We start from the raw sequence: 22,899 nt of genomic DNA, 5'->3' as shown, positions 1-22,899 counted from the left end.
GGAGACGGGGAGGGGTGGGGCGGGGTGGGTCTAGAAAGTTTAAACCCATCCTCGCCCTGCCCCATCCCGTCCCCATAAAACTCTACTTTTTGTTAATTTGGCCTACAATTAGTACAATTTTTTTAATGAAACATATTTCATTAATAAAAATATATTTGAAATTACAACTGAATTTATCCTATCAAATCAATTTTTAGAAAAAATTAAATAATATATCTAAGTGTTTAACAAGACAATCATTAAAAAAAAAAAAAAAAAAATCTTATAGTATAACACATAACAAAATAAAGGCAGAGAATCACATTGGGTAGAATAAAATAAGCTAATATTAATATGTTTGTTTAAATAGTAGGGTTTTAAGGTATGAAAAATTTACAATTATAACCCTTAGTAATACGGGACGGGGCGGGGCGGAGTGGGGCTAAAAAGTTTAAACCTATCTCCATCTCGTCCCGTGGTGCGGAGCTAAAATATTGTCCCATCCCCGCCCCACCACCTTTGCAAGCCGGGGAAAACCCGCGTGGGGCAAAGCGGGGAAGAGCGAGGAAGGGCGGGGAAAATTGCCATCCTTAGATATAACTTAGAGCATTAGCATTGGAAAATGCTAATGTTACTCTATTTTACCATTCTAAAAACTCACTTTATCATTATACCATCCTATTTTACAATACCTCCACATCTCAAACTTCTATTTTCCTCTTTTACTCATTAAAATAATATATTTAAAAAATAAAATTATATATATCAAAATTATATCTTTTCTCTCCCATCTCTCTCCTCTTTCTCATTTTCAGCTCTTTTCCATCTATAACTTCCGCCGGAGTCTTCATTTCCGGCGAGGTGGTGAAATAGTCCAACAATAACCATCAACTCAAACACCCAAAACTTCATAGATCAACCAAAAACGCATCAATCAACAAAACCCACAAACAAAAAATCCTAAATTTCACAACTCGGCTTCAATAAAACCCAAAACTTCATTCGCTTCATGACGAGCTCGTACTTGCACTACTCCGGTTATGGATCATGGGTCGTGGATCGCGAATTTGTGGGTCGTGGATCGCCATGTTGGTTTCGCCGTGCGGATGGCATGATATGGTGCTGGGTTGCGGGTGCTGGGTTCGGTGATGGAGTGGCTGTGCTTTGTGGTGCTAGGTTGCGGGTTTTGGGTTCAGCGATAGAGTGGCTGTGCTCTGTGGTGCTGGTTTGCGGGTGGCTGTTGCGGATGGCGTGATATGGTGCTGGGTTCGGCGATGGAGAGACAAAGATGAGAGATAGAGATGAGAGATGAAAGACAGAGGAGAGAGAGTCAGATAAAATATTATTATTTTTTAACAATACTGCTATTTAGCATTCTCTAATGCAGATGGTTTTGGGGCTTAAAATTCCAAATTTCCCTTATATATGGTATTAGCATTCTCCAATGCTAATGCTCTTACATGCCAATGCCAAATACACATAGGTATGGGATAAGATTTTTTTTCTTAAATAATTCTATTTAGATGTAAAATAATATATGATGATAAATAAATATATTGGAAAAAAAGAAGAAGAAAATTTGAGCTCATTATTCAAGTCAAACATTGAAACCTCGAAGAAAAGGACTGTGGAAGATAAACAGCAGAAATTAATGATGCACTTAGATGGCAAACGACATGAATTGAAAAGACAATGAAGCTTTATTTATTTACGCTCTATTTATTTTAGTAATGATGTTTTAAAAAAAATAGCCATTTATCAAAATACATTTTCTATAAAACTATCTAAAAACGAAATGAACTGGAAAAAAATGATAAAGGAAACGACGTCGTTTCAACGATACGATTTCCTCCTCCACTCTTTGACTCTTATCGCTCTCTCTCTCTCTCTCTCTCTCTCTCAGCCTTGTCAGAATCATTTTTAATCAAATTGAAATGGATGATCACAACAACAACAAGGCACTTTTCAAAGAAGTGTTCGGCGATTCATCGGACAGCGACGACAACGAACAACAAACACAACAACCTCAATTGGAATTGGAGGAAGAAGAAGATCATCAAAACCCGAGTTGGGAACAAATCAAAGAGATCAAAGGTCTTTGGTTGTGCAGAGACTTCCTCTCTCCTCGACAACAATCTTCCCTCGTCTCCGCTATTCTAAACGGTGCGTGCGTTTCACTCTTGCTATGTACTACGTTTTTGCTCAACTGGGTCTCACCCACATTGACACACTATTGTTAACGTGTGTGTTTGCACTTGCAGAAGGATGGTTCACTGAACCCTCACACAACCAGGTCCGTACTATATCTTAATGTTAATGTTAAAATGAGATCATCTAGCAGATCCTATGATAGTTCCTATGGTAATTTGCAATAGCTCCCACCATTTAAATTTTCTTAAATTTCAGGTTGTTATTTTCCTTAACCTTGAATTAGGCTACTGGAAATGCTGTGACAGGGTACAATGTTTTTAATATGTCCAAAGTCTCTCATGGGATTATTATTATTATTATTATAATTTTAGGATTGCCCAGTTTGTAATTATCATACATTTGATATTTCAATTCTTGTAGTGTAGAATGTGTAAAAGTATGTTGGGGACCTGGCTGAGAAGTACAACTCCGCTTACACTTCATGTCATATGTTGTCTTGCCAAGTTGGTTGATTATTGTTCTTTCACTCTTGAATCAAATGCCTAAGATAGTTACCTGTAGGAGTTTGATCCATTGGACATTTTGGGTGTTAGGAATATTGCAAACTATTCGTGGTTTACTCCCCAAGAATGGGTCTGAAAGGCCCTACCTTGGTGAGGTTCCATGTCATTAAAAAAAAAAAAAATCACAAACTATATGTGGGTATTCTTTAAGGGTGATAAATTCCTTTTAAAGTTGATGGGGTAGTTGTTTACTCTTTCACTAATTGAGCGAGAGTACTCAACAAATTTAATCTAGAACGCTAGGAATTAGTTTGGTGGTTCTTGAGGATATGTTATCGTTAGACGTGTTTGACGTATCTACTGTTTGCACCTTGTAATGGTTTCTAGCGTTTGATATTTGAAGGCAGATTGGTTCACTAGCAACAGAGCACACAACTTGGACTTTTTTGAATAACGTGTTGTGATGTTTATGTTATGGTTTTTCTTAGATTTCTTCATTGTATAAATTTTGAGCTTGCCTGGAATTTTCATTATGAATTCATCTTTATTGTGTAGTCTTGCCTCTCTTAATGTTTCTTAAGTTACTAAAATTAAATGGAAAACATTGAGATGGATGAAGAGGATGTTGATCTGGCAATGCAAGGAGACAAGCTAAAACCCTGCAAGGGAGGAGTTACCTTGTGCTTGTTTTTATGTGTTTGGACAAAGTTTATTAATCTTGTCCCTTTCCTAGTCTCCTTACTTCTATTTCAAGATCTTATAATCTTTCTTCCATTCGAAGGATTTTTTGGTCCTTTTGTTTTTCTTCCTCTTAAGTGTTGTCTTTCTTGGAAATTTCTTGTGTACTTGAGTTGCATCACTTTGTGCTCTCTTGGCATATTTGCTTACTTATTAGTGAAAAAGAAAAGGCAAAAGGAAAAGAAAGAAATAAGATAGATGATGAAGAATATATATATATATATATATATATTCTTCATCTCTCTCTCTCTTTCTCTCTCTCTATATATATAGATGATGAAGAATTTTGATTATGGTTTCTTGTAGAATTTTGTTTGCAAACTGGGGATCATAATTACAGTCATGAAGACAATTGCATGTCAAACTTGTGCCTTTAGGTTGTTTCAGATAAGCTTATCGATTCCTTTCTCCACAGGCTATGAGGTTTGGAGATCTTCCAGCTTGGTCAAGTGAAATTTCAAACTCTATCCGCGAGCTGGTGCTTTTATGTGATCCTGCTTCTGATCCTGTGGACTTGGGAACTTATGATGAAGCTAAAGAAGCCTGTCCATTTCCATCAGATTTATTGCGGAGAGAGCCACTCTTTGACCAACTCATTGTAAATGTATACCAACCAGGTGAGGTGCGATGTGACTTCTTCTATGTAGGCCATGCTGTACAGAGTTAGTATTCATGAAGTTGTTGAACTTAGCGAGTTGGTACCTTGAGCTTATCTGTTTATATTTTTTTACTGTGTTCAATTTCACCCCTTGTGCCATGGGATTTTCTAGAATTTGCTTTGATGGTTGTATTTGTTGTTGGTCTTTCTGTTCTGTTTTGTTTTTGTTTTTAAGGGGAGTATAACCAGAATCACGTGAATTTGATTTAATGAAGATTCCTAATCTCAAATATATATTAATATACGAATAAAAGTCAGCATTGTTTCAGTAGAACCTTCAAAATGCTTGTTATTAATTTACATATAAAATGATACTTTAGTTCTCTCTCCCCCTCTTTTGCTTAGTTTGGAATTTGAATCCCAGCAAGGGTGTGGAAAAAGGTTTTCTTCAAAATTTAAATCAAAATGCAGCCTTAGCATTTGTCATGTTGGTAGTCTGGTGTATCCAGCGTTTTTAATTTTATTATTTTATAGGTATTAGGTAATAAATAATTTAATGAAACCAAAAAAGAAACATGCAAAGATCACCAATGGAGAATATTGGTTTTATACATTTGGTTTATTCAATTTTGATGCAGCAAAGAGAAAGAAAATGCTGCAATCAAGTTTGGTTGCAGCATACATTTAAAATTCCATGGCATTTTGTAGGTTCCCAACTAAGACATCAATAATATATCTCCATTTCTTATGAATCCCTGCAGATAAGTTTCATCTTAATGCAATTTAGAATTGTGCAGTGTATTACTTGTCTGATCATAGTAACACAAGGTTGGAATAGTTATGAAAATGTTGTTAACGATCTCTAATTCAAATGACACATCCTCCTATTGTAAGAGTAAGGTGAAGGGTGAGATAATGGGTTTGAGACCCATTGTGTGCGTGTGTAATTACTAATTAAAGAAAATGTTTCTGCATCTTTGGGTAGTATAACATTCTTCAGTTTATATTTTCTTTTGGCTCTTTGTTCATTTTGTAGTTCAAAAGACTGTTTCTTGTTAGTTACTATCTGTTACTAGTGTATGGGACAATACAATCAGTTGGGAACCACAGCTCATAAACACACTCACACACACAATGCAAATATAAAATTGAGATGACAATTTCAGCATGTATGTGCAGGGTATCAGTGCACATGTTGATCTTATGCGCTTTGAAGATGGAATTGCCATTGTCTCCTTAGAGTCATCATGTGTGATGCATTTCACCCAAGTTGACCGAACAGATTGTGACGTCAAAATGGATCCACCCATGACAAAGATCCCTGTTTATCTGACACCAGGATCTCTAGTTCTCATGTCTGAAGAAGCGCGTTACTGTTGGAAACATGAAATAAATCGCAAGCCAGGGCTTCAAATATGGGAAGGGCAGGAGCTAAATCAGAAGAGGAGAATCTCGGTAACACTGAGGAAGCTCTGCAAGGTTGAGTAGCATGTTAATCATCACATTAGAGCTGCAAAATACATCTGCTCTATTGTTTTTGAGCAGTTCTCATTCTTCTTGATTATTTGGACTTGTACTTTAAATGTGGTTTGACTTGAGAATAATATACAATTTAGAATGTTGAAGAGTGTAGTGACAAATCTGACTTATACAAAAACTTCTGAGATCCTTAATTTGAATCTATTCCAAATGTTGTACGTTTTATTTTTGCAGTATTTTTTTACAGAACTTCCAGAGCTTCACAATATTTTCACCATGATCATTGCAAAACTAAACATGCGAAGATGGCCTTTGGTGGACTAGGAAGTTTGGTGATTCAGAGTATAATGTATTGCGTTTTATCCCATGTCGCTAGTTATGTAGATCATTGATAAGAAAGTTTCACACTTGCCCAATTAGACACAGGAGTATCTTGAGCTTGGGTACTCTTGATGGTTGGCTTAGCTAGAGATTCTTTTACCTTCATTAAACAATGATAGTTTCATAGTAATGTTGTAGCTCCTCACAGTTAATAGCGCTTGCCACCACCGCACCACCTTCGTTGTTGCATTGTGGTTCTCCCATTTGCGACGCCCTTGCATGAATATAGACACACACACGCACACCTTCCTATGTCTCTGTCATGTCAACAATGGCTGCTGTTACCATTGGAAGCCCAACATCTCTCTCTTTCAAGCCTAATCTGTGTTTTGAGCTTGTTTCGACGATTTTGTTGGCAGTAGCCGTCCTTTGATGTGTGCGGATGAGTTTGAAGGGGGAAGACTACCATAAATTGTTGAGGAGCGGATGCGAAATATTTTAAAGTGTGAAGAGGGTAATAGGTTCCATGCAGGTAAGTTTCGGTGCCACACTAATCTGTATGTGTTGGATGAGTCTACAGCCCCCATAAGAATGAGTTATTGCGGACAGGTGATTCCTAAGAAGACTGGAGCTTGAGAATGTATGGTGAATGAGTTGGACCAGTCCCCCTTATTTGTTTTTTTTTGGGGGCTTTAATCTTTGTTTGTTTAGGATTTCCCTTTTTCCTTGTTTTGGTGGAAGCAGGGTAGGTTAATGGTTCATTAACAACATAATTGGTTCAAAATTTCTATGCAATAATGGGAACTTTCTACCCTCATATCACGATATTTGAGTACACAGCTCTTTACACTTTACACTGTTATCATGATTTCTGTACACAGACATAAAAAAATGACCAAAGAGGAGAGGAAAAACTGATTGAATGCAATTTCGTTATAAAATGGGTATCAAGTTGCAGTTACAATGCCTTCCCAATTTTAAATATAATATAATACATCGCCATTTCCCTTGCTATGGTAATTGATGTAAACAAATTAAATGCAAAATAGCCATTACGAGGTGGGGTTTGCAGAAGAGTTTCATGTATGCTATTCTGTTAGATCTGAATCGGAAATTCATTTGAGAGATATATACCTGAAAGTCAAGGAGTTTCCCATGTCTCCCAATTCCAATTCTGGTTCTCTCTATGTCAGAAAATTAGTCCTGAGACACTAAAAAATCTCTATACATGCAGAAAGGAACCAAACCGTTTCATGGTTTGTGGTAAGAACTAACTTCTTTGTTTCTTCTCTCCTGATGAATGAAAATCATAATACATGCTGTGTGTGTGTGAAGAAAATATTTACTTTTGCCTTCTTCCTATCACTTTTTAGGCATAACAGTTTTTAAGAGTGGAAATAGGATGATAAACATGAGCACTGCACCACCAACAATGGCTATGACTGTCCACTTCCGAGAGCTCTTCTGTTGCACCCTGGCCTCCTGAAGCTGCTCAGTGCCTCGTCTCACAAACGAATTAGCATGCGCTACATGACTCTCTATGTCATTGAGTTGATGACCCTGTGCCTCCACCAGAGCAGCCATGTCCAAAAATACCTGATGAAGCTCAATCAAGTTCTTCTCTATCTCCTTCACTGCATCATGTCTTTCTTGAATTTCTGATATGGTATCCAATATTTGACCTCTCCCTTGTTCCTGAATTGCCTTCTGCAGAAAACTTTCACCTTCCCCACTTGATATTAAATTCTCAATAGTTTCTTCATTTGCCTTCTCTCCTGTGATTGTGAAATACCTTCTTTCCACTGTTTCTTTATACTCAGCTGTCATTCTGGTTCTTAATCCTTGAAAATCATCCATCATGTCCTTGAGTTTCTTTCCCAAGCCACTAACCACTGAGGTCCTTGTTCTATCTGCAGAAGAACCTGGACCACAACCAGGAAGGTTCCTATTAGCTGCATTGGAACGTTCTAAGCCTTCAAGCTTTCCCTTTACAACTTTAACCCGTTTGAGGACTTGACCAACATTTGCGTCCATCCGGGCTCGAAGGTCCTTCATTGTTTTAGCATTGTGGACAGTTTTGCATTCTTCATTGGCTTCTTGCAATTGCTTATACAGCTTCTCAACTTGCCTCATGTCTTCCTTGACATTCTCTACATCTCCAAAGAACCTATCAAGGTTGACACTCTCTTTGCCAGCTTCCATGTCATCCAGAAAAACCTGCTGCTTCAGGTCTGTGTATTTCTTGAATGAGCTCGAGAACAAGTCGTTCATCTTGGCTGAGTTTTTTTTGCTCTTCTTAACAAATTGTACAGTTTTGCAAAATGGGGTTCTATCAAAAAGTTCAGCAATGAATGCAAATGCATGAATAGTGTAACATGGTGGTTTTTGGTTCCTTGCTGTATAGAAGTTTATGATGATGGTTTTTCATCCTTACAATATGTGCTGCCAAATGAGGAGGAAGAGAGAGAAGGTGCAAATGCAAAAAAACTGTCACAAAGAATGAACGTGAGGCGAAGTTTCCTTATTTTTGGTGGCGTTGGAGGTATTAGAGGCTTGAGTTGATTTGAGATTAGGACCAGCCATTAAAAGCTGGTTTTACCAAAAGTTGCTCACTAATCAACAAGTGGCATTTTGTACTTCATTGGTACTACTTTGCTTGACCAGGTCTTCCTTCATTGTGTCCATGTCACATTTGCTGGATAGTTGGGCTTTATCTTCCTCTTCTTTAGGTTGTATTCCACTGAATGCATTTCCTAATTCCTGGACACTTTGTATTTACTCTCGATAAAAAGAAGTAAATCTTAGTATTATTTACACCCAAAATATATTGAAAGCAGTAACCCTTATCCCCCTTAACCTTTAAACTTTTATTTTTTGAAAGGAAAAATATTTAAAAATAAAACAAGAGTTAACGGTTTCAACTTTTATTTTTATTTTTAAATACATTTTAAAAGGAAAAAAAGGTTAACAAATACCATAAGTGCATTAGCTTAGGAACTATTTTTTGAAAAAAAAAAGTAGTTCACTTTTTTTTACAACTTTTCATTTTAAATCTTTATTTTTTAAAAGAAATATATATATATATATTTTAAAAAAAGTTAACGAATACGATAAGTGCATTAATTTAGGAACTATTTTTTGAAAAAAAAAAAGTAACTCACTTTTTTTTACAACTTTTCATTTTTTTTTTCCCATGAAAAGTGGTATTAAAATGTTTCCAAATGGTTTCTTTAAAAAATAGTTTATTAACAAATTAATACCTTAAGCTAAGGACGTCAACAACCCTTCTTAAAAAACCGTATGACCATCTAATTTCTGCATTAACCCAGCCAATGTTACATTATCATTATTCTTTCGTCTATGACTTATTACATAATATTTATCCTAAGAAAAGAGGATAATATTAAAAACTTTAAACCATGTGTTACTCTTTCTTTTTTACTTTAGCTTGTATTTCTTCAAGCTGGACTTCTTAAACGTTTGTCTTGGGATGACCCAGCTAGATCAATCCAAGATCAAAACACGAACTGACACTAATAATTCAAGAAATAAAAGTCACATATTTTATCCTCATTTCCTTAACCTATGACTTAAAAAAAAAAAAAAAAAATCCACTTTTCAGTCCATAAATCGCTACATAGTTAAGTAAATCATTATTAATCAATTAGTATTTTTAGTGAAATTATTAATCAATCACTTGAACATGACGTATTGAAATGCATACTAACCCTCTTACCTTATATTTCCTAAAAACTTATATGGCAATCCAATTTTCACTTGATGAAAACTAATGTTATATGCTTGCATTACCTTTTTTCCTACTTCAAAATTTTCACTTATTATATTTTTTACACATTTTTATTATTATTTCGGTCGATATCAACATCCTTTGTTATCATTATTTATTAGATTATATTCCAATGTGTCATGTCGCTGCCAATTACTTCTCATCTGTTTTATTTTGCTGGTGTTTTGATTTGGGCATATAAACACTTGTGTTGGGATGATCCAAAATAGATTAATCCAAGATCAAAACATGAGTATTGAGATTGAAAAATAAAAAATAAAAATCATTGAATATATATGTGTGTGTGTTAACCTCTTGAAGGCTTAAGGATGGCCTTGCAAGTGAAGGGGTGTGATATATATGTGCAGCTGTAGGTGCTGAGTTGTGCTGTGGCTTGTGGCAATCTTGCAAGGGTCTTTAGCTTAAGTTTATATAAAATCTTTTTCTCAATTGGGATCCCATTTCGAGATTTGATGCTAATTTCACCTCCAAATGGATGAAATTACTTTAATCGGCTGGTTGGTTGATTGAATATGTTACGTGTATATATATATATATATATATATCATAGGATAGGAACCATAGTTAGCTAAAACCAAAGTTTAACTTCAGAACATCGAAACAACTTTGATCTTTATTTATTATCTTCCTTTTCAACACACACAATACATAGCAACGTAAACCATGCAACCAGTTGTAACCTATTAATATTCAGGAATAAAAAGAGAGAGTAACCTATTATTAAATGTTTACAAAAAACTATATACTATACCTAAAAACACAAGAAAGATAATAACATCAAAGTATATACTCTTATTTATACTTTATAGAGAACCAAAAAAAAAAAAAAAAAAAAAAGAAACCCTACAGAACTTCAAAGAAAAATAAGTGTAAGATTTACTATAGCCAAAAACGCAGTCCAAGCTAAACAAGGTGCAATTATATCACCAGCAGTCGGATTCACCTCCTTACAGATCCGAAAACATCCAACCAAAGCCCCAAATGTAGCCAAACACACCGCCAACCCGACCCAACTAGCCCCGGATCCAAGAACAATCGGATGCCAAACCAAACTCAACCCGAGCTGGGCCAAATAAAGAGACAAAGCCGTTGGTTTCTGATGAAACCCACCTACAGCCCATACAAGCCAAGCTGAAAGACCCAACAAGAAACTCGAAGCCAAGCTTGTGATATGTATGGCCCACAAGGGTGGGAACCAAGAGGGCTTCGATACCATAACGTAGCTGTGAGTGGAGGTGAGGTAAATGGTCAAAAGGGTAAGAGAAAGTGGGATTGAAACTGTTATGGCAAGTGACCTAAGGCCACGTTTGGCCATGGCCATGTTGTTTTCACGTCTGTTTTTAGTGCTCTTGTTGTTGCGGGTGGTGGTGATGATGTTGGGATCATCCCTAGAACGATGTTTGAGGGTTTGGGAAGCCATGGAAGCAGTGTTTGTGGTATCAAGGTTATTGTTCCGGGAAGCCATGAATGCGTGAGCGTCTATACAAGGAAGAAAGGTATATACATGTGTCTTGGGAGGAATTGTAGGTGAGGTAATATATATAGATAAGACCGTGTTTTTCTCGGTGGAAAATATTACAAGTGAGTGACATGTGGGAGTAGCTAGGAGGTGATAAGAAGTGGACAGAAATGCCACACGTGGGTGTGCATGGCTGAGTGTATGTGTTCAGTTTTGATGCAGCAAATTAAGAGACATAAAAATGGCGCAATCAAGTTTTGCTGCGTTGCATTGCTCTATATAGTATATAGTATATACATCCAAATTCATTCGCCATTTTGTTATTTGATTTTGAAAGCCCTGCAGATTAGAACTGTGTGGGACATTTTACTTGTCTCATAATGATAATTTAGTAATCGTATGTATGTTAGCATAGGTGGCAGTGATCGGATAATAAAGGACATTAATAAATGGAGTTAGATGTATCATATATATATATATATATATATATACACGTGTAAAGCATAGGTATTTCTTCAATTACTGATTGGACTTTTAGTTTTAGGTTTTGTTCAATAGCAAGTGGGTGACTACAAAAAAACCGTCCTGTCCCAACATTTTTTTCCCAGCGTTTTTACAAACCGCCGTAATAGATAAGCTTGTACCAGCGCTTTTTGAAAACGTTAGTATAGGAAATCTTATTACGGCGGCTCAAAACCGGTGCTTTACAAATCGCTGGAATAGGAGGTCTATAGCGGCGTTTTTCAAAAACGTTGGTATAGGAAGCCCGAAAGCGCTAGGATAGGGTTACTGATTTCCCTTATGGGGTTTATCGAATACAGTATAAGGATTTACAATAAGAAAATCAGTAATAGAGATCTTACTATCTTCAAGTACGTGGGAGATTTCATACAAATAATCTAACCTATTTGCAATGGATTTACGAAGGGAAAGATCAAAGGCAGGTTTAGTGGTATCGGTGACTTCTGAAGATGAACTTGCTATGACAGTTTCTTTTAGAAAAAACTGTTTACCAAAGGCCTAATAGGACTACAACGCCAACACAAGCTTAAACGTCCACAAGGTAACAATGGAAAACAAGGTTCTTTAAGAATTTTGAGAGCAAACTCCTTAGTGTTCTACTTGATTATCAAATCCAATGTTCTGATGTGATTGATATAGAGGATCCACGTATTGTGGCAACTGTAAATCACAGATCCCCTCTCACAGGTAGAGATCTTCTCATAGGATTTGATCTTCTTCATCAAATACCTAATCTCAGATGGTCGGAACATTATCGAGAGTGAATAAATGCTTTGAATCTGTAGTGGGTGAATAAGTCAACCTCGACAATCATTATACAAAGACTTGCCTATACCGGTGACCTCTCCATTTTCACCAATTTCTCCTTATCAAAACCTCCAACCATTAGCCATAATACATCCTAACTATAACCCTTTTAAACCAAGTGGAATTTTTCCTGCCATTACATATTCAATTCCACCTAAACCCTTTTAAAGTAAGAAGTAACTACCCTCCTTTTAGAAGGCCTTATTGAACCTACAACCTCTCTATGGGCATGTGAAGCTTTCTATGTCAACAAACATTCTGAGCAAGTCCGAGAAAAACTCAGATTGATAATCAATTATCAGGATCTTAACCATTTTCTTACAGATGATAAATTTCCCTTGCCAAACAAGAGTGCTCTCTTTCAGCATCTTTCAAATGCAAAAGTATTCTCAAAGTTTGACCTTAAAGCAGGATTTTGGCAATTAGGAATCCATCCAGAAGAGAGATACAAGACAGCTTTTTGCATCCCAGACCACCATTACCAATGGACTGTTATGCCAGTCCTGTTAGGCCTTTGGTAAACAGTTCTTTTTTATGAAATCTCCCACGTACCTGAAGATAGTAAGATCCCTATTACTGATTTTCCTATTGTAAATGGGGAAGACTGTCCTATGACCATTTTCTTTTTTGAAAGCATTCTCCCTTGAGATTTTTTCCTTAGAATCTTTCCAACCCTTACCATTATGGAGTGATCCTATCCCTGTGCTTTTTGAAGTGCTGGAATAGGGTACACCTATTCCAAAATACCCCTGATGTAAATCCTATGCACAGGATATAGAAATCGTTTTTGGTGATTAGGGTTTTGTTATTGTTGTCATCTTGAGAGAGTGTGAAAAAACTGTAGCCACACTTTGTTTTTTTTTTTCCCCTGATAATAGTGAAATCCCTGCAACTCCATGGACGTAGGCAAATTGCCGAACCATGTAAATATTGTCTTGTGCGTGTGATTGTTTTCCTTTGGCGTGTGTTTTTCTCTATTTTTGTTTCTCACAGGTTGGGAATTTCGGGTTAAATTCCCTATAGTTAATTTGTATGATTAAATTATATTTTTTTAATTATTAAATTATATTTTATTAATTTGAAGTATTAAATATTATTTTATTAAAAAAAATCCATAAAGAGATATTACGGCAGGCTTGAGTTTCGCCCCAACAAGTCATATTCTCGTCATAATAAACCTTAGCCTGCTCTTTCTCTATTGCAGCGGCTTTAAATCCGCTATAATAGGTCAAAATTTTGTTACAATAAAAATATACTAAATTCCCTCTAAAACTCTTTGGGTTCCCACAAAAAATTATGGGTTTGCACACTAGGTCAAAAATTAGGGTCTCTCATTTACTCTCTCACTGAAATCAAACACTTAGTCAAAATTCTCAAACTCTGTCCCTCTCACTCCCTCGCTACTCGGCCTGCCCAGCCCACCGCCGGCTTACCCACCTTCATTGCCTCACTCAAACCCTAAATTGGGCGAACAGCTTCTTTACTTCATTCTCTTTTCTCACCGTGGACCCATTCAATCCTCCAAAGTACCCCATTCTACCCTTTTTTTTCCCTATTTCTGTAATTTGGTTTTTTTGGGGATTTTTAGGATTTTGACAAGGTGTGGCCAATCTTCGACTTGCCGCAATTGAGGGATTTTCGGAAGGTGAAATTTTATTTTTCATATTGGGATTGTGGGATTTTTTGTTTTTTTGTTTTTTTTTTTTTGGTTTTTTTGTTTTGGGGTTTTGAAATTTGAAATTTTTGTGTGGGATTTTGGTTGGTTAGGTTGTAATCGGAGCTGGGGGGTATGATTTTGAAAACTCAATACTCTGTGTAAATGATGCTGCTTAGATGACTAGTTACATTTTTAATAAATGGTATTGTCTGTTTGCATCCATAAAATTTCCAGTTTTTTCTTCTTCTTCTTCTTCTTCTTCTTTTATTATTATTAGTATTATTTTATGAATGAGAATTGTTATTAGACATAAACAAGACACAAATAGCTCATTTACACAACATACAACCCAAAAACTCACCAACTGCAATGAGCTGTAGGCCCAAAGATACACCAGCAACCCTTACACTCAGAAGAACAGAAAAAGGGATTCACAAACAACTATAGAGCAAAACACCTTGTTCATGATAGAATTTTTAAAATTCTTGCATAAAAAATCCTAGGTTAAGGATTTAAGATGCATTTTTTTATGAGTATGCGAATTTGGTAATAGCAACTGGCAATGGTGGTTTCAAATGCCAATTTGGTATTGTATGTGGAGGAGCAATTCAATCCAAGTCCAAGGTTCCCCAATATTTGATTTTTTTTTAAAAATATATTACATAATATTATTGATTGTGTTTTTTGTTGTGATGGAGCATTTTTAGCTCTTCAATTTAAGTTTAGATACTGGTTTTCTTCTTTGGCTTTGTGGGATTGTTTATACCCAAACCTAATCAGTTTGTTTGGCTTGTTTACAGATATCAAAATTATGTCCTAATGGGGGTTTATGTGGGTTCTGTTTGGAGAGATTAATATTCCTTTTTTGTCAAGGTGTGGAATTTGGAACTCAAGTTTTTATAGCTTGGAAATAATTTGCTTTACGAATTAGCTTTTGTTTTGGTTGGCTGATATTGTGGTTGTAATTTTTTTGTTGTTGTTGTCAATAAGCTCTAATTTTAAAGACGTTTGAAGGAAATAAAAATCATAAATAACACTATCAAAACCCAACTGAAAAACTTTGAAGTTTATTTGCCATGCTTTTTAATATTGATCTTTTCAGAAATGTCATTGATCTTTGAAATGAACCACTCTGTTAGAATTTAGAATTTTCTTATATAGAAGAAACTTTTGTTGTATACAATTAGCGAGGGTTTATTTAGTGGTGTTAGATTTAGATTTAGATGAACTGTGTCGTGTGTTTGCATTTTAGTTATGCACTAGAGTATAAGAAGTTATGTGGGTTTATTTTTTATTTTGTTTTTCTAGTAGTAGTTTGAATTGGGGATTATAGATTGTGTATCCTTTGTTGTTGTATGTGAAATGATGATATTTGGTTCTTAAAGTTGTAGTTTTTAATCTTATTTTTGATGTTTTATAATGTGGGCCGCTTATATCTTTCATTACCATAAAACAGAAATGATTTTTAGCATATGTACTATTGCTTTGCAGGTGAGATTGTAAATGGGGTTTGTACTTTTCTAAAGAAATAGCTAAATTGAGGTTGACTTATTGTTATGGTTCTAAATGCATGGCCAATCGTGTTCTGAACTTGTTTCTGATGTGGGTAATAGTTACTTTGTTTTTTAATCATCATTAGAAACCACTTTAACTTATGTACTGTTGCTTTCAACATGTGATTGGAGATGGGGTTTCTGTTGTTGTTGAGTTTTGAAGTCCAATTTTTTCATTTCTATCATTTGAGGTTTTAGTGATGCACTATTGCGTTTCTGGTTAGGATAAGGATTTTGTGAGTTTGAGTAGGGATGGCTTTGTAAGGTTAAATTTATTCAACCATCTAATTGGCTTTATTCCGTGCCAAATTTGCTTGTAATTCAGCATTTAGTAACCCTGTATTTAGGTGGGATTGTTGTAAGGGTAGTGAGTGAGATAGTGTGAAGATTGCTCAAGAGTGTGCAAGAAAACAGAGTGTCGCGGCTGGGACTCGCGGCTGGACTCGCGGCTTCAACCCGCCAGAAGATGCACACGTGCCAAGCATGCTGGAAGATGAACAATCATGCTAGCTGGAGCACTACAGGACAAAACAAGACAACTGGCCATACGGTTAACTCGCGACTGGAACTCGCGACTTAGTCAAGCCGCGAGGTCAAGCCGCGAGCCACCCCTGTTTTGGAAAAACCTGACGTTTCGCATTCCACTCCTCTTCAGTATAAATACCCTTTTAACCCACGATTGAAAGAGAGTTTCCAAAGAGAATTTTGAGAGAGAAACCCTAAAGAAAAACCAGATTGTTTCACCCACAATCTCTACCTTAGAGTCTCATCAAAATCCCTCCCTCTCTTCCTCTCCATTGTCAAATCCTTGAGAGGCCATTATACCAAACCTGGTTTTCACCATTATCATCTCTGTGAGACAGACGTTTGGAGTTCTGGGAAGCAGTTAGGAAGGAGCCAATCTTTATTGGTTGATGCTACGGTGTAGTAGCGGAATCCGGAAAGCTAGAAAAGAAAAAGGTTCGGCGCAACCTCGTTGGAGCAAGAAGCTTGGAGGGCTTAGGTGCATTGGGTAGATTAGGCTTGGAGGGTCTATTGCTGTCCTTGTATCCCAACTGTATTTTCTAGTGGATTGATTACCGCTTGGAAGGCGGCGGAGAGGTTTTTCGCCGAGGTCTTCGGTTTCCTCTTCGATAACATATCTGGTGTTATCGCTGTGTTTGCATCTTCCTTCCTCTCTATCTCTGCCTTTACATTATCTGCTGTGGTTTATTTTGTTGTGGCTTAGATAGTTGTTTAATCAATTCCATGTTATAGCATATGCTAAGTTTCCGCACACTAGTTGTTTAACATATTGCTGTGTTGATTAAATTGGTTTTTGGGGGTCTAAACGTTCAAAAGTGTTTTTGTACACGTTTTTGAACTTTCAATTGGTATCAGAGCGGGAACACATCTGTTTGGTTTCATTACCATTGTGTGATCCTTGACTCCCTTTCTTTTTGAGATGGATAGGTCTCAATCCCTTAATGCACCTCCATATTTTGATGGAAGTAATTATGCATTTTGGAAGGTTCGTATGAGAGCCTTTTTATGCTCTATTGATGAATCCGTGTGGGATGCTGTTGAGATGGGTTGGACCAAACCTGAAGCAGCCAAATCCACATGGGATAAGGCAGCACTTACTGCATCTAATGCTAACAGTAAAGCACTAAATGCTATTTTCTGTGGTGTGTCTCCAGATGAATTTCATAGGATTTCTCACATTACTATTGCCAAAGATGCATGGGAGATTCTGGAAACAACTTATGAAGGCACGAAGAAGGTGAAAGATACCAAGTTACAAATGCTGACCACTCGGTTTGAGGAGCTCAAGATGAGTGAGGATGAGTCTTTCGACTCTTTCTATGGGAAGTTGAATGAAGTGGTCGTCAGTAAGTTTAACTTGGGGGAGAAGATGGAGGACTCTAAGATTGTAAGGAAGATCCTTCGATCATTGCCGGAAAGCTTCCGTGCCAAAGTGACTGCTATTGAAGAGAGCAAGGATCTTGATGACATCAAGGTGCAGGAGCTGGTTGGTTCTCTACAGACCTATGAAATGTCGCTGCCAAATCAACGGAAGGGTAAATCCATTGCTCTAAAGACCGTTAATGAGAAGGTGGAAGATCAAGGCTCGTCAGGAGAAAATATGGTTGACAAGGATGTAGCCTATCTTGTTAAAAATTTCAAGAAGTTTTTGAAATTCAAAAACAATGGAAAATTTGATGATAAGAGAAAATTCCAAAATTCTGGAAGGGAGAAGAGGGATTTCCAAAGGAAAGATGGAAAAGAATCCCAATCCACACAAGGTGTTACTTGTTTTGAATGCAACGGGCATGGACACTTCAAGAAGGAATGTCCTAACTATTTGAAATCAAAAGGCAAGGTGTATGCCACGACCTTGAGTGATTCAGACTCGTCCGACTCAGAATCTGAAGAGAGCTGTGATGGAGAAGGGAACTACTCAGCTTTCATGACTATTGCTCATGTTGAGTCTTCGGATGAATTGAATTTGCTTGTTCAAGACCTTGGAGAACATAGTGAGGATGACTCACTAGGAATTGCTGAAGAATCTGAAGCTGAAGAAGAAGAAAGCACAGCAACTCTTCAAGAAAATTACAACTCACTTTTGGAGAAATCAGGTGAATACACAAGGGTAGCCAAGGCTGCTGTGAGAAAGATGAAGAAGGCTGAGGAGGACTACAAAAGTCTCCTAATCCGGTATAGGGAGGCCAAATGCGAGATTGAAACTCTTAATGGTGAGCTGTCCGAAGCCTACACTAAAGTGAGATTCCTTGAGAATGAGGTTGTTCAAGCAAATGCAAAAATAGAGAGGGTCACCACCAAGAAGCTTGATGATGTTATATCATCTCAAAAGAGCTTCTCAGACAAATCCAGACTGGGATATACCGGAGGAAGTAGCTCAACTGGAAATGTCACTAAAGAAGTGAAGTTTGTGAAGTCCAAAGATCCAGTTGTAGCTGACTCTACTAGTGTGAACCTCGAGGTGGAGAAAAAGAAGAATGTGGTGGACCAACGGATGCTGAATCATCGGAATCAGTCTATGGGCAGGTCCGAGTCTCGTGCCAAGTCACGTCCACGACCACAAAGAGGTCCTAGAGGAATGTATGTGTGCCATTATTGCGGACTTCAAGGGCACACTCGACCAAATTGCCAAAAGCTGAGGGCAATGAACAGTGCAACTCCTCAAAGGTCAGGAGGACCAAGAGTTGATAGGAGAACTTGGGCAGGTGATCAACCTAGAGAGTAACATGGAGATCCCGGAATGGTGAACGTGATGAAGATGATTGGTGCATTCACCAACTGCTTGGAAAGCTTCTCACGAAGGTTTGAAAGCCCTAACTCCCGTACCCAATCCTCTAAGGAAATCACCCCAAACGCAAGTGTCGTGTGGGTGAAAAGGGGTACTCATGGATAAGCATTACAACATGTCCATGCATTAATACTTCCTATGCTTTGTGACTATGTTTGTTTGGTATGCTTGTTGGTTTTGATTTCGTTTGTTTGTTTGTCTTCTTGTGAATATCTCTTAATTGTGTTTTATCAATCTTTTTGTTTCTTGAGTCAAAAATCCAAAAATTACATAAAAAAAATTTGAAAATCAAAAAGCTTGATTAACTTTGTTGAGTTTTGTCTTAAAAACTCGTTTTGCCTTGTACCTTTGTGCTAATGGCTTTGTGCATTTTCGAGCATTGCTTGTTTTCATGCACTCATATCACTATGGGAAAAATCTTGAAATCTATGTGATTGTTGTAAATAGATCTTCAAGCTTGTCATGAATGATTAGTGAATGGTTATGTTGATCTTGAAACATGCATAGACTTGTGTCTATATCTCTTCCCATTTTTTATTTTTTTTGCTAAAAAGAGCTCACTAAATGTAAATCTCCAAATGAAAAGAGATATTGAGCTGCAAAAGCCTGTCGCACATTCTAGTATTTGACTAGGAAAAAGGGTAAGCGACCTTATATCAAAAGTGAAATTTCTTTCAAAAAGGCCAAAGGCCTGTTCTTAAAAGAAAAATGTTGTCTATACCTCTCACAATGAGAGATGATTGCCTCAAAAGATCAAATGTTATGGCTGAAAGTGGAGTCAAATGAAAGGCTCCAAGTTATGTTATCAAGTTGTGTGGGAAGTCATATATTCATATTTCTATAATTGAGATTGGTCACATGATCTAGTGCTAATTGTGTATGCCTTGGTTGAATTGATCATTGAAGCTTCACATTAGACAAAGGACTATTTCATTGTTGATATCCACACACAACACACAAGTTTATGTTTGATAAATGCCATATTCATTTGTGTGATTGTACTTGATAAAATGTGTTTTCACATGCTCAATCTTTGTTAATTCAAGCACAAAAAGATTTTTGAGTGTTTTAGGTGTTTTTGGAAAGTATTTTGCTGGAAAAATCTGAAAATTTCAAAAATACAGTTTTGCCCTGTTTTGGCGGCTCAGTCGCGGGTATGTCAAGTCGCGAGCCTCAGTCGCATCTTCGCTGGTCAGTTTTGGCGACTTGTTCGCGAGTGGAAGGTCCAGTCGCGAGATTCACTCAGAGATTTTCGCGGCTCAGCTCGCGACTCACTCGCGGGTAGACCTTCCAGTCGCGAAAAACACTTAGAAAAATTTTTCAAAATTTGGTTCTTATGTGCTTTGGCGGCTTGAGCTGACGACTGTGTGGCGACTTAATCCAGTCGCGAAAATCGCGTGTTTTGCAGAAACAGGTGCAGTTTTTAAACTTTTTCAGTTTTTCCCTCGAATTTTTGTGATTGTTCATCTTCTCTCTAAACACTCTTCCTCCCAAACACTCCGTGCTCCCTTTTCCAATCTCTTGTGTTGCACTCTTACAGCCCAAAATCGTCAAGATACAGGTATGGGTTTTCTGATTTTCACTCTTTTCTACTTGATTCTGTGCTTTTACCCTTGATTTTTCGCATTTGATTGTGTTTTTTTTTGGAAATGGGTTTGTGATTCGGTCTCTGCTCTTTGTTCTTGCTTTGCTTGTGGATGTTGTTGATATAGGTTGTGTTAATGATAGTCTTATTCCTATTGCTCTTGTGCTTAGCTAAGTATTCCTTTCATTTCAATCTGAACTTTGAGCTGTTGATGTTACTCTTGGTTCTGTTTGAGGTTGTGAGTTTTCCTTTGCTAGATTTGCATGTCTTAGATTGTTAATCTGTGGGAAGATTCTGTTAGGCTCAATATATTGTGTGTATGTCATATCATTTTCCATAATCTGCCTCAATGTCATTTATTTGCCTTCAGGATAGCTTCACCATGTTGTTCATGTGTTTCCTATCCTAGGCTTGGTTTATCCATATGTTTGAACTAAATTGCTTGCTGTTTAAGTGTTTGAAGCTCACTTGTTTGGTTGATATCTCTCTCTGTTAACTACATGGTACTGACTGGTTATGCACATATATTGTTATATGTTGTTGTGGCCTTTTCTGATTGTTCACAGATGGCTCCTTCACCCCAGAAGAAGAAATCTACTGCTAAAAGGGCTGACAAAAGACTTAAGATGGATCCTAGATTGTTTAGGTCAGTTCATCATTTTGAGAGATACAAGGATAACTTCTTGAATGCAGGAATCATTCAAGAGAGATTTGTGGATTTGGAAGATTTAAGGCAAACTTTTATTCCCAGTTGTTTTGAAGGAAGAGGATGGGAAAAGCTTTTGGGTGGTTTCCCTGTTGTGTGTGAACCCTTAATTAGGGAATTCTACTCAAATGCTGTGATAAAGGACAATGAATTGAGCTGCTGGGTGAGGGGTAAAGAGTTTGTCTTAGATGCTCATGTCATAGATGATGCTTTAGGACTTGAAGGATTAGATGATGAAGAATTCATCAATTACAAGGATAGGAGTGTGTCTATTGAAACAATTCAACAAAGGATAGGTGGGCAGAGAGAAGGAAAATGTTTGAATACCACTGCCTTTCCAGTGGACATGAGGTGCCTTACCATAATCATGATGTTTAATCTCTATCCCATTAGGAAATTGACTACAATCAACTGTGCTAGAGCAGTCTTTCTGATGGATCTCAAGGAAAAGAACTTCATAGACATAAGTTCCCACATTTATGACACCATTGTGGATGAGACCAGAACAACCTCTAGGCCTAAATTGATCTTTCCAAGTTTGCTTATGAGGATTTTTAGGAGTAAAGGAGTTCCAATCCCTCAAGACATCAGTCCCATGTCTACACCCTCTGCAATCAACAAGCTTACCTGCAAAAGGATAAGTGTTAGGCTTCCAGGAGAAGAAGATGAAGGTGATGAAGGAGAGGCTGCTCCAATGGAGACTGAAGCAGAAGCAACTGGACTTGCATCAACTTCAACACCTAGGAGAAGTGGCAAAAGACACAGAGCTTCAACCTCTGCAGACATACCTCCAGATGCTTTCCAGATCATTCTGGAAAGGCTTGATGGGATCAGGGCAGTCCAGACTGAGCATTCTGACAGGATGAGAGCCATGCAAGACCAGATTGATGTCTTGGCTGCTACACTTGACAGCTTCACAACTCAGCATGACAAGTGACCCTTTGGCCATTCCATGTCAAAAAGGGGGAGAAAGTTCATTGATAATTGAAGCAGAAAAGCAGCTCCTAAGGGGGAGTGTCACTATCTAAGGGGGAGTGTCTTTATTTTTTTTTGTTTCCTTCTTCTCTTTAAGTTGATATATTATGTTTTATAAAACTGTTATTCAGGTATTTGTTGGTTTGTACCCATATGCTTATGTAAGCTTTTAGGCTTATGGTTTTATGCATAGTTTGTAGGCCTTGTGGTATGTACCATGCTTAAGTGCAGCCTTTATGCTATGTTGAAATCAGTACTTTAATCTAAATGCTCTGCATTGTGGTTTATGTACTGTCACTCTTGTGCCCTTGTAGGATTGTTCCTAGATGCAAATGCCTTGTGTGCTATGCATTGGTTGAGTGTTGAACATACAAGTGTCTTGCCTTGTGCTTGTTAACTTGTATGTCCTTGTGTTCATTCCAAGTGTGAATGAACACTGTGATCACTACTTTGTGGTGTTCACTTGGTTGATCAAGCCATGGTTTGTTCATTAACTCCATCTTATGCTTGATCTCATATTGCCTGTTTCATATGCATTTATAATTTTCTGCTTACAATGATTATGGTGTATTGTTGTGTTTCAGGAGTTTATGTTCATATGATTCAAGTGCTTCACAGCTTCTAGAATTAGGTGTGAGTGAGTTTTGATCAACTATTCCCAACTCACATGTTAAGTCTAGAGTCTGTTTTAGGGTTTTGTCACGGAATAGCCAAAGGGGGAGATTGTAAGGTTGAATTTATTCAACCA

At 37.2% G+C, this 22,899-nt stretch overlaps 3 protein-coding genes across 4 annotated transcripts; 1 reads left to right on the top strand and 2 right to left on the bottom strand.

Moving 5' to 3' along the window:
• The first annotated feature begins 1,839 nt into the window (after positions 1 to 1,839).
• On the top strand, positions 1,840 to 5,681 carry LOC126709572 (uncharacterized). 2 transcript variants are annotated; one of them, XM_050409865.1, is made up of 4 exons: positions 1,840 to 2,142; positions 2,241 to 2,272; positions 3,787 to 3,988; positions 5,149 to 5,351. In XM_050409865.1, the coding sequence occupies exons 1-4, from the start codon at positions 1,914 to 1,916 to the stop codon at positions 5,166 to 5,168; spliced, it is 483 nt and encodes a 160-aa protein (XP_050265822.1). In that variant the 5' UTR covers positions 1,840 to 1,913; the 3' UTR covers positions 5,169 to 5,351. The 2 variants fall into 2 exon arrangements, with proteins under 2 accessions (XP_050265822.1, XP_050265821.1); XM_050409864.1 differs by having other exon boundaries at positions 1,841 to 2,142; positions 3,787 to 3,993; positions 5,149 to 5,681.
• Positions 5,682 to 6,700: 1,019 nt separating this feature from the next.
• On the bottom strand, positions 6,701 to 8,278 carry LOC126709050 (syntaxin-124-like). Its single transcript, XM_050409129.1, has one exon. It carries the CDS (start codon positions 8,038 to 8,040, stop codon positions 7,132 to 7,134), a length of 909 nt encoding a protein of 302 aa, XP_050265086.1. The 5' UTR covers positions 8,041 to 8,278; the 3' UTR covers positions 6,701 to 7,131.
• A 1,894-nt stretch (positions 8,279 to 10,172) lies between these two features.
• LOC126709093 (translocator protein homolog) lies at positions 10,173 to 11,107 on the bottom strand. The gene has a single exon (XM_050409182.1). It carries the CDS (start codon positions 11,040 to 11,042, stop codon positions 10,431 to 10,433), a length of 612 nt encoding a protein of 203 aa, XP_050265139.1. The 5' UTR covers positions 11,043 to 11,107; the 3' UTR covers positions 10,173 to 10,430.
• Between the last annotated feature and the right edge of the window lie 11,792 nt (positions 11,108 to 22,899).

This window comes from Quercus robur, chromosome 12, assembly GCF_932294415.1.
Source record: "Quercus robur chromosome 12, dhQueRobu3.1, whole genome shotgun sequence".
NCBI classification, from domain to species: Eukaryota; Viridiplantae; Streptophyta; class Magnoliopsida; order Fagales; family Fagaceae; genus Quercus; species Quercus robur.
The sequence above is the reverse complement of the archived record's forward strand: the minus strand, read 5'-3'. Positions and strand labels throughout refer to the sequence as shown.

Excerpts from the sequence above, each read along its gene's own strand:
- LOC126709572 (XM_050409864.1), top strand. The coding sequence starts at position 1,914 with ATGGATGATCACAACAACAACAAGGCACTTTTCAAAGAAGTGTTCGGC. Across the intron at positions 2,143-2,240 it reads CGTCTCCGCTATTCTAAACG|AAGGATGGTTCACTGAACCC; the intron begins GTGCGTGCGTTT and ends TTGCACTTGCAG. Across the intron at positions 3,994-5,148 it reads ATGTATACCAACCAGGTGAG|GGTATCAGTGCACATGTTGA; the intron begins GTGCGATGTGAC and ends ATGTATGTGCAG.
- LOC126709050 (XM_050409129.1), bottom strand. The coding sequence starts at position 8,040 with ATGAACGACTTGTTCTCGAGCTCATTCAAGAAATACACAGACCTGAAG.
- LOC126709093 (XM_050409182.1), bottom strand. The coding sequence starts at position 11,042 with ATGGCTTCCCGGAACAATAACCTTGATACCACAAACACTGCTTCCATG.